We start from the raw sequence: 17,576 nt of genomic DNA, 5'->3' as shown, positions 1-17,576 counted from the left end.
TTATTCATAATGCATGCCACTCAACAAAAATTATACTTATCACTCAAATAAACATTGGTAGTACTTTTATATCCCCTTTCATAAATCATAACGATTTTGTATTGAATAAACATTGGCAGAAGCTTTTAGGAAAAACAGTTATTTTCAATAAAAGAATAATGTGTTCATGATGGACACGTATTTGTTATTCAACTTTCACTGATTTCTTAAAAAAAAAAATGCATTGTACCTAGTTTAAGAGAAAGCGTGCCTAAAGCAGATTGAGTAGTTGGTGGTTCTGTTCATAACTGTGATGCACATGGTTTCCTTTGTGAAAACCTCAGCAACAATAAGATCCTTATTACCCATAGCATCATCATCTATCTCGAAAATCATGGATTCTTCTTCCAACGCGGGCACGGGAGGATCTCAGAGGCTTTTGACGCTGGCACAGCACCTTCGACAGTACAAGGCCCCGTCTTTCCCTGAAGATATTGTGGAGCAGCGGATTGAAGAAAGTGGTGGAAAGGTTGTTTCGCAGGTGGGTTTTCCAGAAGCAGTAACCCCAGTTGGTCAAAACCCAGAAAAATTCAGACCCAAAAAAGCTGCTGTTTTGATTTGCCTCTTTGAAGGTGATGATGGGGATCTAAGAGTCATTCTCACTAAGCGCTCTTCCAAGCTCTCTACTCACTCGGGTCAGTCTGAACGAAGTTTCTATCGTTTTTTTCTTTTGATGGTGTTGAATTTTGTTTTAAAATAAATGCAATTTAGGTTGTGGGGATTGAGGGGTGAATTGTTTGTTTCATTTGTTGTTTTTGCAGGTGAGGTGGCGTTGCCCGGTGGGAAAGCGGAGGAGGGAGATAAGGATGATGGGGACACTGCAAAAAGAGAGGCAAAGGAGGAAATTGGGTTGGACCCGGAACTTGTCAATGTTGTTACTGTTCTTCAACCATTTTTGTCTAAGGTATTCTGTGTTCTATTTGATGCTTTTCACTAGCTTGAGTGATTAGTGTAACTTTAGATGCATCTCTGTCCTCACTTGCTTCTGGGTGAAAGCAAAATTGTGTGTTCAGCATTTATTTGTGATTAGGAATTTTGATGTTAGATTTTTAATTTACGTGGTTTTTGTTTCATGAAATAGTTATGTGAAAGGACCATAACTGGAGGCTTAATGATTTATGAACGATCGTTTGATCTAGAAGGAACTCTGAAATTAAGTGACTTTTAATATCACCATGTACCACAGTTTTGTCTTCTAAATTTTGAATAAACTCAAATTCTCTATCCAGAAAAATGAAGTTCAGTTGAGGTATAGAGTATTTGTTAACAAATTGTTAGTTTTGTCTGTTGATTGTACACGTCTTTGTAACATAATGTAGTGAGTAATGGATTTGCACTAAAATTAATACCCTTGGTTAATATTTCAAGTGTTATTACCCAGAGTTGTGTCCATTTCTTATATTAGGAATTTGTATCTGAAAAAGACAAACTGATGAGCTTTCTTTTTTGACTATCTAGTAAGGAATGTTACATTGAGTGACTTGTTTTGGCCTTTTGCTTCTTCACCGTTGAAGAAAATCGCAGAAATATAGAGTGCCCCTACTTGTGAAAGAGTGCCTGTATCATTGAAGTGAGTAAAGATTTTCAATGAGTCCACAGTTTCTACGTAAATGCTAAAAAAAGTGGCTGAGGGCCCTTCATTATCTTATTAGTTCTTAACTTGTTATTATTCTTTGATCTTAGGCGATAGTTTGATATGTAAAAGGATTGTAAACTTATAAACATGAACAGAAGTGTATATGTTGCCTATTAGAGTGACACAACAACATATATGGGTTGTTTAAACATAAACTCTAACCACATTTGTGTTAATGTTTAAACTCTCATTTGTTAGTCTATTTCATTTCGCATGTGCTTCATCTTATATGGGTTGAATGGGAAATTTTGCTGCAGTACTTTTAACTTGTGACTGTTTTATTTGTAGCATCTCCTAAGGGTAGTTCCCGTCATTGGCATACTTAATGACAAGAAAGCATTCAAACCTGTTCTAAATCCAGCTGAAGTAGAAGCAGTATTTGATGCACCTTTGGAAATGTTTCTCAAGGTCCATGCTTGTTATTTTCATTTTTATATCGTGTCATCTTCATTCTTTATATCACGTATCTGATGTCATCACTTTAACCAGGATGAAAATCGGAGGCAGGAAGAGAGGGAGTGGATGGGAGAGAAGTTTTTGTTGCATTTCTTTGACTATGGTGTCGGCCATAAAAAATACCTTATATGGGGTTTAACGGCTGGGATCTTGATTAGAGCTGCATCAGTTGTGTACCAACGGCCACCAGCTTTCGTGGAGCAGAATCCTAAATTCAAGGTTCCACAGAATGTGTCAAATGATACTACATTACCTTGAATTCATTTTTTTCTGTAACTCTGTCTTTTACATCTGTTCTTAATAATGCAAAAAAAAAAAATCATAACAGAGTTCTGGAAACCATAGCAAGTGTTTATATTTACTAAGAAAGGAAGAAGGTACATCGCATCGCTTGTTAATACATCATAAAGTTGAGAGACTTTCGGAAATTGAATCACTTAAAGTAGCGTCTAATAGTCCTAGATGCACTTAGTGATCAGTAACTTGTTTTCTTCTTAGTTTTCTCTGAGAACATTTACAACACAAGAGAATGATAAAAAAAATCTACTTTAAAAGAGTCTCGTACCACATCAATATAAGCAATAATGGAGTCTTACAAAAGTCAACAATGTCACGTTTGAATGTCTAGACAATTATTTTTCCTTTAAAATTGGTGTTCTTAAAATAGTGTTGATATTAAGAAGTATTTTATGCTTAAAACTCAGAGTCATAAGGTCCAATTCCTAATTTTAAGATTCTCATCGTGTTCAATTGAGAACCTTTTTTTTGTAAAGCCTTGCATCTTAAATTTAAAACTTTCATGTCACATCAGCATATTATAAGATCTAAATTTTAAGGTTAAGACTTGTGACTTAAATTTAAGACTGTTGTATATTTGTGTCCTAAATTTAAGATTCTTGTCTAGACTTTGTCTGAGAACTCTTCCTGAGTTTGACCTCTGTCCTTCTCAGAGTTGTAGGAACCTAACAAAACAAATGGTCTTTTGTTATATTATCTCGGACTCAGTTGTTTGGTCCCCCCACTGATATATTCGAGCAAAGATGTCATATTTGACTTGGTAGTTTGATGAATTAATATGGTTCAAGGGAGGAGCCACGTGACCATCACTGAGTGTTGGAAGGCCTACTTTTGAATACAGTAGATCATCTATAGAATTTTAGTTTAAATGAATTTGTCTTCCTGCAATTCTACTGTTTGCAAAGTCCAGTAAATTGCAAATAAATATATAGATGCATGTTCATATGTACCATACAACGGTACAGAAACATTCAGTGTGACAGGCGTGTTTCGAGAATGTGCAGAATATCTTGTCGGATAATTTATATTGGTGTGCACACATTTAGATAAGTGGACAAAACATTTCATAATGTTAAACATTTAGTAAAATACTACTTTATTCAAAGCTACAAAAAGGAACTGCATTTTATTTATGAAAGTTCGGTTCAGAAATTGATGGGAAGTACCACTCTAACTCGGTAGATTCCACATTCTGAAGAAACTATAGATCCACACACCGTACAACGCAAAAGACCTCAAGTATCATTTGTACACAGGATTTCTGAATCTCGTTCGTGTTAATTTTAAGGAAAATGACAATCCCCAAAGAAAAGGCTAAAATGTAAAAACCTAAGTGGTAAAATATTGAAAGAACATAGAAAAGGCAGAGCATGTTGTACCATGTTCAGCGGAAAACCGCATAAAATTTCTCCAGGACAAGTAAACCTGAATCTATCGATTCCAAGGGATCCTTTCGAAGACGGTGCCTCAAGCAGTTGGGGATGACAGTGGCAATATCCTCTACACTTACTTTGACACTCCCCTTGAGGGCAGCAAGAGCTTTTGCAGCTCTGTTTATCACTATGTCTCCTCTTAATCCATCCACATTCAACTCTGCACAAACATGGGAGATTTTTACCTTGAGATCACGGTCAATTTGAACAGAAGGAAGAAAACTCCTCGCTGAGGCAATTTGTTGCTGGAGCTTTTCTTGCTGAGCCTTGTAAGAGTGTCGAAATCCTTTTGGGTTTTTGTCAAAACAAGTTCTCTCCTCTACAATCTTCACCCTTAGCTCAGCATCCCTCACAGTCCCTACTTGAGCATGCATTCCAAACCTATCCAGCAGCTGTGGCCTAAGTTCTCCTTCTTCAGGGTTGCCTGAACCAATTAGGATAAACCTAGCTGGATGAGATACTGATATGCCCTCTCTCTCAACCGTGTTCCAACCTGATGCAGCAGAATCCAACAATACATCAACTAAGTGATCATCCAAAAGGTTAACTTCATCAACATACAGAATTCCCCTATTAGCTTTGGCCAGAAGGCCTGGTTCAAAGGCCTTTACACCCTCGCTGAGAGCCTTCTCAATGTCAATTGTCCCACACACTCTATCTTCTGTAGCTCCCAGTGGCAAATCCACCATGTTGATTTTGGAGAAGACAACCTGAAGCTGCTCTCCTTTCAACACACGCTCTCTCACTTCAACACCCATGAATTCTGGATCTTCGGGGTCTGAATTATATGGGTCACCAGCAACAACCTTGATTTCAGGAAGCAAATCAACCAATGATCTAACAGTTGTAGACTTCCCTGTTCCCCTGTCCCCCATGATCATTACACCTCCAATCGTGGGATCAATCACATTTAGGAGAAGACAAAGCTTCATTTCGTCCTGTCCCACTATAGCAGAAAATGGATACACTGGCCTCTGGCTTTCATTAAAGGAAATCTTCTGAGCCTGGATTAAATTTACAGACTAGAGACGTCATCAAAACGGAAAACCAAAAAAAATGAACCACAAACAGAGGTAAAAGGGCCAAATTTTGATACACATAAGCGTAAAGAATTTTACATCATCAACCAACTTTGAATAACAGATACTTTCACTTGCTTCGGAGATAAATACTGATGAAGTGTCCAACCCTTTACAAAAGTTATGAAAATCCAGTACTATATATTAGCATAAAAGAATTTATAGCATAGAAACATCAAATCACTGTCCCTTGAACAAAAAATAGAAATTGTCCATTTTATGGATAACTTCAAGAAAGAAATGAGATTAGTAATATGCATATTTATAAACTACACGAAATGATTTATGATGTTAAGGATTTACAGATCTTATTCTGTTTGAGTAATATCATTGTCCGAGAAGAATGTTCTTAATTTGGATTTACATAATTGCAACTGTATATTTATTATACCTTTCGAACTTATATATATATATATATATATATATATATATATATATATATATATATATATATATATATATATATATATATATACTATTGTATATGTGTGTTTTAGTCAACCAATTAGGAAAAAAAACTTGGTATGACTTTTAAAGTAATTATTGAAAAAGTAAACAAGGTTACCTTACACTGCATTTCATCATTGAACAAAGACACACACAAAAAAAAAAAAACTTATGCATTTTTAATTAAGCTCATTTAATTTTATACTACTAAAGTTAATGATGAGGAGAAAAAACGACCGAGTAAAACCTAACAGTGTTTGAAGATAGTGAAGGCTTTATAGAGTGTAAGCCCCATTGCCCTAATATTTTCTTCATTTGAGATTTCATCCATTGTCCAATCACACCTTGTATGTGAAAGTTGAAGAGAAACTATGTCCCCAATGTATGCTTTGCTAACAATCACTCGAAGAACACAACATTTAGTTTCCTTGGAAGAAGAATACCCCGTTAAAAATTGTGGGCGTAGAATCGGAAGATCCATAACATACCTGTTCTGAAGCGTTAACTTGAGCGGCAACAGCACTCGGCACTGGGAACGGAGACCTTCCCTTGACGGCCTGAAACCCAAATCCTCCGCAAAACTTGGGCCCATATATCTGCACTGCAAAGCCACAATAGAAAGAAGAGAAGCGTTGAAAATGACATCACAATCAGACGCAAAAAGAAAGGTTGGGATATGTACCAGTGGGAAGGGATTGGGAAGAGTGGATTGAAGAATGAAGAAGGGCAATTGAAGAACTGCAAAACGTTGAAGCCATTGTTTTGTTTGTATGTACCTTCTTCTTCTTTTGTGTTGTGTTGTTCACGTTGCTAAGCGGTTTGGCTTAACAAGGAAGATTTCATTCACTGTTTTGGTCGTTTCTCTTTCTCGTATCCCCTGCTTTCGGTATGCTACTCGATACTCTGTTGGTCACTTTTCATATCTAGCTTTTGTCCTATTTACCAAAAAAAATATCAGACCATATGCACAATTTACTCATTAAAAATAATTCATAATAATATTTTTAATAAAACTAAATTTAAATTATTAACTATATCTTTTTTTACTATACAACCCACGTACACTAACTGAAGTGAAAATTTTCCAAATTAACTTTAGTTTCGCGCTTGAATAAGGAAAGTTTTACTCACCATAAGATACATATTTTGTTCAAACTATACAAAAAAATTCCATAAATACTTTACATAATAATTTGTGAAATTTTATATAATTTTATAATTATAATAAAATATTTTACGTATTAACTAAATTTTAAATTTAATCTTTGTCTATTTGCAAATTTGTAGTATTTATTTTATTTATATTTGTGCGTTAATTAGTTTTAATATATTAATAAACAAAAAATATTATTTTATATAAATAAATTTTTTAAATATGACTTTTTATATTCTCATTGTACAAAATAAAAATTTTAATATTTAGTTTTTAGATAATTTACATAAACTATTATATAAAAATATTTTATTATATAAACTATTTTTCTTATAATGATACAAATAAAAATATTACATAAATTTATATGTAAAATATGCTTATCTAATAAACGAAATTAATGCGATTTTTATACATGTCTTTTACATATAAATATATTCATTTCAGTTATACATTTTTATTTACTGTATATATTATTTTTCTATAACTTTACTTATATTCAAGAAATAAGAAATATTTATATTAGATAAATAAAATTGTCTTATTTATAAATATATATATATATATATATATATATATATATATATATATGTTAAATATGTTTTTTATCTCTTAACTTTCAGTGAATTTTGAAATTAATCCATTTTGAAACTTTGGACCAATTTAATCCTTCATCTCTCGAAATATGTAGATTTAGTTTGTTAAATTTATTTGACATTTCAAGCGCGTCTCATAATAGTATTTGACTTAACATTAAATAAAAAAATGTTTCAAACAGTACAAACAACTCAAATGCAATCCTGAAATGCATACGAAACATCAAATAAACCTAACAAAATTTGATTAAAATGAATAAATTCACATATTTCTAAAAATAAAAGACTAAATTGATCCAAAATTTCAAAATATATATATATATATATATATATATATATATATATATATATATATATATATATATATATATATATATATAACCGTTATTCAAGTCATTCTTTTGAAAATGCTACTGGGGTCATTCACTAGAATTCATGGATTGAATTCTTATTACAACACTTTATTTTTTATACTTAATCAATGTTATACATGCGTCACATTAGCAACCTATTAGGTGACCTTGTCAATAGGTCACGGTTAGGCAAATAAATCAATTCTATTAGTATAGTTTGAAATCATTTTCGTTTTAATAGTGAATTTTTGCATTGATCAGGTATTGGGATGTACATATCGGTCACGCTCCCATCCCTATATATTTTCCGTCTCTATTTAAATTATTAAAATATTTACAGTTAATTAAGTAATATATATATATTATGCTCTTTCTATTTTTTTTTATTTCTTCTAATTGTTTAGTTTGTCATGAAATTCATTCGCATCTCCAATATATTTTCATCTTATCATAACTTTTATACAATTATATTTAAATGATGTATGTCAATTAAATATTTTTTTATATCTCACATTTGAATATTTCTATATTTTTCTATTTATTGTATATTTTCCTTTAACATGATAATGTTTAACACTCTTAATGTAAGTGCTTAATAACATAAACATTCCATTTACTAGGTAATATAAAAAATTTATCTTCATTACTCTATTATAATTAATTTTGCTTCATTTGAAGAACTCTTTTGCTTCGCTAAAACAATTTTAGTTATTTCTCAACCATTAACTATGTTTATATTTGAAAATTTTTCTTAGATCTCTAAGATATTTCTCATCTTATCATATCCTTAATTATACATTTGTTTTTCCTTTGTGCGATTTCATGCAATAATTTTTTCAAATTGTTTTTAAGACGTACATTTGATAATTTTTTAACATTTTTATCATGTAGAATACTATTTTAATATATTTTATATAATTAATTTTTATTTTCTAACTCTATCAATCATACTTTAATTTTGTCACTATAATTGTATAAATAAATTTTATTTACCATAATATAAAAATTTAATGTAATTGTCAAGGATTTTTTTTATCACCATTCAACATATATTGAAGTTCAAAAGATATAAGATCTATGTTAAAATTTTATTATTATTAGTTTAATCTTTGTTCTTGGTGTGATTTTGATCAAGTGATGTATTATAATTTTGATTAGTGTATAACAAAGAGATTCATTAAATTTTATATTTTTTTCAAAATTATTTTAAATTTTATCAACTAAATTTTAATAAATGTTTTGATTCTCATCAGATTTTATTTGGTATTATAATTTGAAATGTATACAATTATAATTTCTTTCTAAATATTTGATATCGAATAAACAACCCTCCTTTTAATATTGAATATTTGATAATATTATATTTCCTTTACCATATTTTTTTATTATTTTATAAAAATTAATTAATTAATATTGAAATAGTAAGAAAGCGGGTACGGGTATAGGTACAAGTAAATACTCGTTACCCGATGGGATGAGGATGAGACAAAATTGTGATACCCGTTGAGTTTAGATATGAGAATGGGATGAAATTTTTTCTATAGGGATAGGTATAGGATAGCAAAACCCGTCCTGATCCCGTCTCGCCCCCTAGCCATGACAAACTAACCCAAATACCCATTATAAAGCAACCAAAAATGCATGTTTAGATATGAAAGAAGACCACAATAATTTAATTAATGGCTTAATTATTGATTTAGTCTTCTAATTTTTTACTTTGGTTTTTTTTTTTCCTTTATTATTTTTAGGTTCAATTTAGTCCTCCATTCTTTTTAAAAGGTTCAATTTGGTTCCCTTCAATATAGTCCTCCCTCCTTTTAAAATGATCTAATTTTGTGCTCTCTTATTTGAGACCAAATTAGTAATTAAGTTTAATTACAATTTATATATATATATAAAAGTTGTAATTAAGCTTAATTACTAATTTGGTCTTAGATTGCAGAGGACAAAATTGGATCATTTTAAAAAAAATGAGGGCTAAATTGAATAAAACATAATAAGGGGACCAAATTGAATCTTTTTAAAAAAAAATTAGAGGACTAAATTTAACTAAAAAATAATAAGATGATCAAAATGAACCAAACTAACAAATTAGATGACTAAATCACTAATTAAGTCGTAATTAAACGCTTAAATGTAACGGCAATAATTGTAGCACTTCGATTAGAGATAAATTTTAAACACGTAAATAATAAAAGTCTATTACATATTTGTTCTTGTAAGGAACTAAGTTGTCTCAAGAATCTTTGATCCTTCTTTGCGGGGCTTCCGTTGAACTGCTTCTTGATGATCCTTCTGGAGGGTAGGTATCTACAAGGACTTCAACGCTCAAGTTAACAAGGCTTCACTCGTATGTATTTGCAATGGATGTACTCAGAAATAGATCCTTACCTTAGGCACTGAACCCTTTTTTATATTACCGAACTCGAGACCTGATTTCATTACCTTCAGGATCGTCTTTATTCTCTCATAAATACCAATAAATCCTATAAATGCCCTATCGTAACAGTCATCACATTCACTTTGGCCCATTATTACATTATCAAAAACTCTTGAATGCATCATCATATTCTTATATTCCATCCAAGACGTACGCCTATACACCTAAACCAAGATGTACTCGTCCATGGATTAGGCTGAGATGTACTTGTCCCTGACTGGGGTCGAGATGTTCTCGATTCCCCCATATAATATTTATTTTTTTATTTCATTATAATTTTTTTCTCATTTTCTTTGAATTTTCTCTATGATGTAAAGATATTTTTGAATACTATCGTGTTATAAGATTCTATTTTTGAGAAAGAGGTAGAGTGAGAATAAGTTAAGTTAATTTAAGTCAAAAAAAAAATTTATGACAGGTAGATTATACCCATCATAATAGTCATGAAGTGATAATTTTTTCACTAGTGAATATTTCTTTTTCTTTTTTTTTTTGGATGTTTTGTAAAGATGAAATATTGTTGGTATATGATTTGATACTTTGAACTTATAAGAAACGTACTTGAATTTCTAAAATGGTAAGCGTGCTTGAATTTCTAATAGGCACACTACCTCCAAATAAAAGGGACTTGATGTTAGTATCTAATTAATTTGGTCATTCTTTTATATATGAGTAGAGTGTGGCTGTTAGAATAATATGCATGTGAGAATTGGATGCTTTAGCCTTGTATATAAATGTTGAAATGATGTGAAGTGAATATGAGAATATTGAATATTATGGAGATTATTGCAAGTGTAGTTGATATTTTGAGGTAGTTTAAATGAGTTATGTGAGCTCAAATTGTATTAAGTGTGAATTTATAGTGTAGCTCTCTAGATTAGTATTGCTTAAGTAGGTACATATCATATATCATGTAGGAAAAAACAAAAGACGGAATTCCTAGATATCTTAAGTCTTTTTGTTTTGACACCTAAATTTTGATGATAATAAACAAGGGATTTTTGTGTGTGTATAATATGTTTATCTAACATATAACAAGTTTAAGCATATCCTTTCAGGATACTTGATCATGACCAAGATTGAGTCTTTCCTTATATTATAAGTCATTATTGTGGTACATGAAACAAAAGAAGTGGATGAGGCCTTAATGGACTATTTCCACAATAAAATAAACAAGTCGTAATATAGTCTTTCAAAAGTATCAAACATTACTAGAAAAATTAATAAAGTGTTAGATGATCGCATCTGCTATACATTACCTACTATGATCATAAGACATGTTAAATCGAGTGCTTAACACTAGGACAAAATTTATAGCTAAGAGTGAGGACACAAATCTTTCTAGTTAAGAGCATAACAACCTAAATATCATGATTCGATTATGACTCAATCCACCTTACTTCCGCCACATGGCGATTGATGTCATCTATAATAATCTCCCCCTCAACAATGTGTGTATGAGAGAGAGAGAGAGGTTGGGTAGAATCAAGACAAGGGCCATAATCTACTGAGAGATATGTGGAGCTTAGAAGAGCTAGGGATTATGCCATAATTTATTGAGAGTTTATTGTTAAATTTATATATGTACGTGATATGATCCTATCTAGAAAATAGTACAATTGTTTCTGAATTTGAATCTTTCAAAGGCACAACAAAATCTAGAGAACAATGTTGAATAATACATTTGTTTTTTGTACCTCTATATATAGGCACATAAGTTTAAGAAAACATGAGAATCCTACAAGTAGGCTTGAGCCCCAAAACATAAAAACATAAATTAATTTCTAAAAGAAAGCCCAAAGCCCAAAAACATAAAAATATAAATAATTTCTAAAAGAAAATCAAAGTCCAAAAACATAGAAACATAAACTAGTTTTACTAATAATTTTCTTCAAATGTGATCATGATTTTCATGTTCTTTAAGTTTCGCCATTCATGGAACATTATAAGCTTCAAGGAGATGTTTTTTTATCTTTGACCTTACCATAGATCCTTTGAATTACAAATGTTCTACCTCAAGTTCTTATGATACATTTTCAAGAGATAGTCATCTACCATACCCTTCTTCTTTCAAAGAATTTGTCCTCAAATTAGTACCGCTTGAAGTTGAGGAGATAGTCCTCTATCACACCTTCCTTTTTAAAGAGAATTTGTCCTTAAATTTGTATCACTTGAAGATTCCTTATCATTCTCCCTTGTTTAGAGAGAATTCGACCCAACTTCAAGAAAATCCTATGCACATAGATAAACATAAATAAAAAATAAAATAAAAAAAGAGAAATTCTACTAAAATGAGACATGGATATAGGAAGAGGTCAATCTCTTATTATCAAACATTTTGGATATCTACCTCTAAGGTCAAATACCCACGTGCACAAATCACCAAATAATTTCAAATTAAAGATGCAATGCTCAAAGATGTTTCAACTGTGCGTGATAATGGAGAGGGGAAAGATGTTTCGCCTAAGTTTCGACTTGTTATTAAGTATAGTGCCCGATGTTAGATTCACTAAAGTTTTTACTCGTAAGTCCTTGAGGAGCATGGAAGACAGGTTTGGTGCCGCGAGGGCAGAACGACTCAAACCATCGGGTTCTAGAAAATCGGATCATGTGGTAGGGATTATGTGATAGAAAAACCAAAGCATGGTTGTGGTTATCATTCTTAAATATTTTAATTGGTTGGATGTGATTTTTAGTTTTACTTGTAATGTCTTATTTCACTGAATTTATTTTATATATCATTCTATGTGGTTAGCTTACCTATGTTTGTTTTGTGTGTTTGTTGTGTGTGTGATGATCGTATGAAGAGTGTGTTATACGGGAGCAGGTGATGATGCATATGTTTATGGCATGGAGTAGATTAACGAGAGGATGAATGAACTCGAGATTTTATTCTATTCTATTAAGTTGTTTTAAAATAAATGTTAAAGACGATGTATTTTATTTTATTTGTTGTTGTTACTTGGTAATTTTTGACAATTGATGTTTTGAACTACGCATTTAAAATTGAATTATAAACTTTTCTTTACTTACGATTTCGGCAATAATTGTTTTAAGCTAAAATGTGTATGATTTATATCTTTTTGTGACATCATAAATTGGGGTGTTACACAACCTTGCTTGGAGTGAGAGGCCAAAATCTATTATCTATGAAAAAGAGTTAGTTCTTGAGTCCATGTAAAGCCTGAGCGAGAGGCCAAAATCTATTGGTTGTGGCATATGATAGGTGTAAAATCTCTAAGCTTGATTCAACACAAAAATCTTCCAAAAGTAAAGCATGTTGTCATTGATAAATTCATGTCATTAGGTAAATGATGTGCATTGTTGAATGTGGATTGTCTGAAGAAAATGTAGTTTATTTTTGTGATTCTATAACTCTATAAAAGTTAGCTTTCTCTGTGTTATGTGTTAGTGGTTTTCTCCATTGTTATTGTGGGATGCAGGGAGTTAATGATAATGCAGTTGGGGTGTGTAACAGTGAGAGAGCTTAGTGTTGTCTTATTTTGTAAAGAAAAATATATGTACTTTTTGTTTATACTCCTCTAGAAGACACATTTTATTTTGAAGTTTTTTTGAAAAAATTTAATTCCTGAGGATTATTAATATATTAATACGTATAGAATCTTTTGTAATCTATGAAACACATAGTAGAGGATCTATTAGACGATACTTGTTAGACGATGGTACGTAACTCCATGTGAGGGGTTACATTTTTTGCATCAGAGTGGGTCATGTCTTGTGGAAAGTGGGGCTTGTTATGCTTTTGTTGTGCATGTTTGCATGTTATTAGTATCTTATTTCATTTAAGAGTTTGAATTAGTCTTTGAACCTTTCTTTTATGTGATAATATAATGGACATCTTATCCCACCCCAACCATTTGTTATTAAAATGAGTGGGATAGCAAGGTCCATAAAGATGATGGTTAATGTTATCCAATAGTAGAGTGTAGCAATGGCTTAGAGCCATCAAGTTTACAAGCAGCGATGGAAGACTACCAGAGTAGTTGTTGATCCTCCTTTAAAGATTCAAGCTTAGGAGTAGCTTGGACTGGGTGAATTTATGAGGCACAATCCACCAAAGTTCAATGGGAGCACTACTCCTAATCAAGCTTATGCATGGATTAGGGAGATGGAGAAGATATTTAGGGATTTTTAGGTTGTGTGTGGATAATTGGCAGTTGAATAAGCTCACAATCAAGAACAAGTACCTCTTATCGAGGATAAACAATTTGATGGACCAGTTGCATGGAGCAACAATGTTTTCCAAAATAAAGTTGTGGTTTGGATATAGACATTATAACTGTGTGGTGATATCATTTAGATTGATGAATGTCCCAATCATATTCATGGATAACATGATTAGTTTTCTTGTATGAGTTTGATGTAGTCTTCATACACAACATTCTTATCTATTCTAAAACTCTTGAGGAGCATGAGGAACATTTAAGGACAATGTTGGGGGTTTAAGGGAGAAATAGTTGTATGTCAAATTGTTCGGGTATGAGTTTTGGTTGAGGGAAGTGCAGTTTGTAGGACATGTTATATCAACTAAAAGGATATTAGATGCTTAAGTGGGAATGCCCTAAGTTTGCCTCTGAGGCTAGGAGCTTTTCGGGTTCTACATCTTAGTCATGCTTGAATGTATGCTAAGATGACACTTATGCCCATCTTCAAGGATCATTCCTTTCAGTTCATCGCATGCTGGTGCACAAATCCTGTCCCTGCATCTTAGAACTCCATTAACCCCCATCATGAAATCCTTAGCTTTATCTATACTAAAAAACTCAATGGTAAATCTCAAGCTAGGATCCAACAACTTTTTTTTTCTTAATCATTTCAAGGAAACAATTAGTTATAGTTAGCTTACTAAAACTAATGTGATCAACATGTAGCTCAACACCTAGACTCAAATCTTTAAACTTTTCAACCCACTCTAGTTCCTTTATTGTCATAATTGACACCTAAACCTTCTTCCTACTTAAAGTTTCTACCACCACATTGGGTTTCCCTGGATGATACATTAATTAGAAGTCGTAGTCCTTCAAAGCTCCATCCATCTCCTCTGTCTTATATTCAGTTTCATTTTATCAAACATGTACTTAAGGCTCTTGTGGTCACTAAATACTTGAAACTATGCCCCATACAGATAATGTCTCTATATCTTCAAGGCAAACACCACAACTACTAACTCCAGATCATGAGTATGGTAGTTATTTTCATTACCCTATAGTTTACCTTAAAGCATAGTCCACTACTTTCTTCTCTTGCATCAGCAAACAACGAAAGCCTTAGTGTGATACATCATAGTAAACCTCAAAAGACTTTTCTATGTTAGGAATTACCAATATTGGTGCATTGGTCAACCTTTTATTCAGCTTATGAAAGTTTTGTTCACATCTATACATCCATGCAAAAGGTTAATCATTACGATCAACTGCATCAGAGGTGCTATTATCTTGGAAAAAAACATTCTACAAACCTAAAGGAATCTTTTCGGTGGTTTGATATGAAAAGAAATGTGGCCTAGTACGTTACTACGTGTTTTAACTTGTTAGAAGGCCAAAGTAGAAAATCAAAGACGTAGAGGTATGTTGGGATTAAATGTTACCTCAAGTGGAGTTCACCCAAAATAATAACTTCCATACTACCATTGGGATGGTTCCATACGAGACTTTATATGGAAAAAAAGTGCAAAATTTCATTATGCTAGTATCAAAATAGGGAGACCATGATTGTAGGGTTTGAACTATTTTAGCAAATTACAGAGAAGGTAAAAAATATACAAGAGGGATTCTCAAAAAGTAAATATAGGTTGTATGTTGATCAGAGGAGGAAACCTCTAGAGTTTAATGTTGGGAGCCACATGTTCTTCAGAGTGACACCTGCCACTGGTGTGAGGTTGGCTATCAGGTCCAAGAAGTTGTCTCCTAAGTTCAATGGACCATATTAAATTATTTGAAAGATTGGTCCAAAGCCTTGTGAGATTTTTTTACCTCCTTAGTAAGTAAATCTTCAATATGTGTTTCATGTGTCTCAACTGAGCAAGTATATTCCTTATCTAACCCTGTAATAGAGTTGGATGATGTGCAACTCAACTAGAAGTTATCTTTTGAGACTAGTCAGGATCGAGGATCATCAGACCAAGCAACTTAGGGGCAAAGTTATTAGTATGATGAAGGTGATGTGGGATGATAAATTAGATGGTTTTACATAGGGAGTTAGAAAAGAATATGAGGAAGGTTTATCCTTATCTACTTTCTCAATAAGTGCATTTTTTAAGATGAAAATTCTTTTGTTGGGATGAATGTAAGGACTAAAAAATAGTGAGAGTAGGAGTAGACGAAAAGGTAGACGATATGTGCAAAACGATGTAGAGTAGACGATATGAGTGAAACTCAATCAACTATTTTATTAAAGAACTTGAAACTAAAAATAGAAAACTAATTAATTGAGTTTCATTTTATAAAATTGTTATCTCTCTTTAAAACATGTCCCTCGCCTCTTCCTCTGCATTCTCTCTAGATATGTAACAAATTTACTCATTCGTTTGAATATCATAGTACATCATAGGAGTTTTGGTGTAGAGGGCTATCATCCTAACCAATCAGAGCTGGAATCAGAGTAAGTTGATCTTCTACCCTTCTTTTGAGTCAGATCGATGATATGCTTAAAAATGGGAAAAACCTTCATGTATGCGACTTTTTCAAGTTTAAGATGAATATTTGCATGTTAATGATCATTATGATATGTTCAGATCTCTACTATGAGTTTGTCATTGTGTAAAATATAACGCTCTAAGTAGAGCATGAGTTGGTGGAGCTTGAAAAAGGAAAGAGCTTAAATTCAGGCAAGATAAGCTAATTGTTGTGTTGTATTTTTTGTAAGATTTGTTGATGTACGCTGTGAGAACTACATGTTTATGATGAGATCTAATGATGGTTCTTGTTTGTTGTTGTAGTTGATTTGATGAAACTGATGATTCTTCTTTGGCTTGAAGGTATTCTATCAAAAATATTATTTTTATGGGATGTTTGAACTATAGAATGATTTTAATTTTTATACTATATCAGCTGAGACATGTGGTTGTATTGTAGGTAAATTTCAAACTACATGAATTTGTTATAAGCATAAATAAATAATAAAAAAACCTAAATAGACCAAAGAATCACTATATATAACTAAAGTGTTTTCTAAAAATGTGCATAAAAAGCACTGGACAATAGTTTAGGCGATGGGTAAGTGTGTGAGTTTGGAATTTTTTGACTTAAGATAATTTATTTTAAAACTAAACAATATACTTAGAAAGATTAATGAGAGAAAAACTTTAGTAGAAACCAATAACACTAAATTGATATGCTTAATAGGTTTAAGTCGACTGTCAAATAGAATTATTGTTGAGCGAGAAAACATTTTCTAAAAATCTAGAAAGCAAGAGGTCATAAACTATTGTAAACATATATATATATATATATATATATATATATATATATATATATATATATATATATATATATATATATATATATATATATATATATTAAGGTAGATAAAAAATCACGGTTTCTAACTTTTCTCAAAGTCTTTCATTTCTTTTTTGTTTATTGTAATACCTTAACAAAGTAATTAATTAAATAAGAAGTGGATCAA

General features: G+C 31.7%; 2 protein-coding genes across 2 annotated transcripts; one reads left to right on the top strand and one right to left on the bottom strand.

Moving 5' to 3' along the window:
- The first annotated feature begins 220 nt into the window (after nucleotides 1-220).
- Nucleotides 221-2,470, top strand: LOC114176293 (nudix hydrolase 15, mitochondrial-like). The gene is made up of 4 exons (XM_028061278.2): nucleotides 221-674; nucleotides 801-943; nucleotides 1,964-2,083; nucleotides 2,165-2,470. Exons 1-4 carry the CDS (start codon nucleotides 293-295, stop codon nucleotides 2,387-2,389), a joined length of 870 nt encoding a protein of 289 aa, XP_027917079.1. The 5' UTR covers nucleotides 221-292; the 3' UTR covers nucleotides 2,390-2,470.
- A 1,037-nt stretch (nucleotides 2,471-3,507) lies between these two features.
- LOC114176435 (magnesium-chelatase subunit ChlI, chloroplastic-like) lies at nucleotides 3,508-6,296 on the bottom strand. The gene is made up of 3 exons (XM_028061478.2): nucleotides 6,070-6,296; nucleotides 5,876-5,988; nucleotides 3,508-4,865 (listed from the first exon to the last, which is right to left on the bottom strand). The coding sequence occupies exons 1-3, from the start codon at nucleotides 6,143-6,145 to the stop codon at nucleotides 3,813-3,815; spliced, it is 1,242 nt and encodes a 413-aa protein (XP_027917279.1). The 5' UTR covers nucleotides 6,146-6,296; the 3' UTR covers nucleotides 3,508-3,812.
- Nucleotides 6,297-17,576: the final 11,280 nt, after the last annotated feature.

Source organism: Vigna unguiculata, chromosome 3, assembly GCF_037176805.1.
Source record: "Vigna unguiculata cultivar grain cowpea cultivar isolate G323 ecotype 2 chromosome 3, ASM3717680v1, whole genome shotgun sequence".
Lineage (NCBI taxonomy): Eukaryota > Viridiplantae > Streptophyta > Magnoliopsida > Fabales > Fabaceae > Vigna > Vigna unguiculata.
This window is presented reverse-complemented; position numbering and strand designations above follow the sequence as displayed.

Bases quoted from the DNA above. Each gene is read 5' to 3' on its own strand.
- LOC114176293 (XM_028061278.2), top strand. From the start codon at position 293: ATGCACATGGTTTCCTTTGTGAAAACCTCAGCAACAATAAGATCCTTA. The intron at 675-800 runs GTCAGTCTGAAC...TTGTTTTTGCAG, and splicing joins CAAGCTCTCTACTCACTCGG to GTGAGGTGGCGTTGCCCGGT. The intron at 944-1,963 runs GTATTCTGTGTT...TTTTATTTGTAG, and splicing joins TTCAACCATTTTTGTCTAAG to CATCTCCTAAGGGTAGTTCC.
- LOC114176435 (XM_028061478.2), bottom strand. From the start codon at position 6,145: ATGGCTTCAACGTTTTGCAGTTCTTCAATTGCCCTTCTTCATTCTTCA. The intron at 5,989-6,069 runs GTACATATCCCA...GTGGCTTTGCAG, and splicing joins TTCCCAATCCCTTCCCACTG to TGCAGATATATGGGCCCAAG. The intron at 4,866-5,875 runs GTATGTTATGGA...AATTTAATCCAG, and splicing joins AAGTTAACGCTTCAGAACAG to GCTCAGAAGATTTCCTTTAA.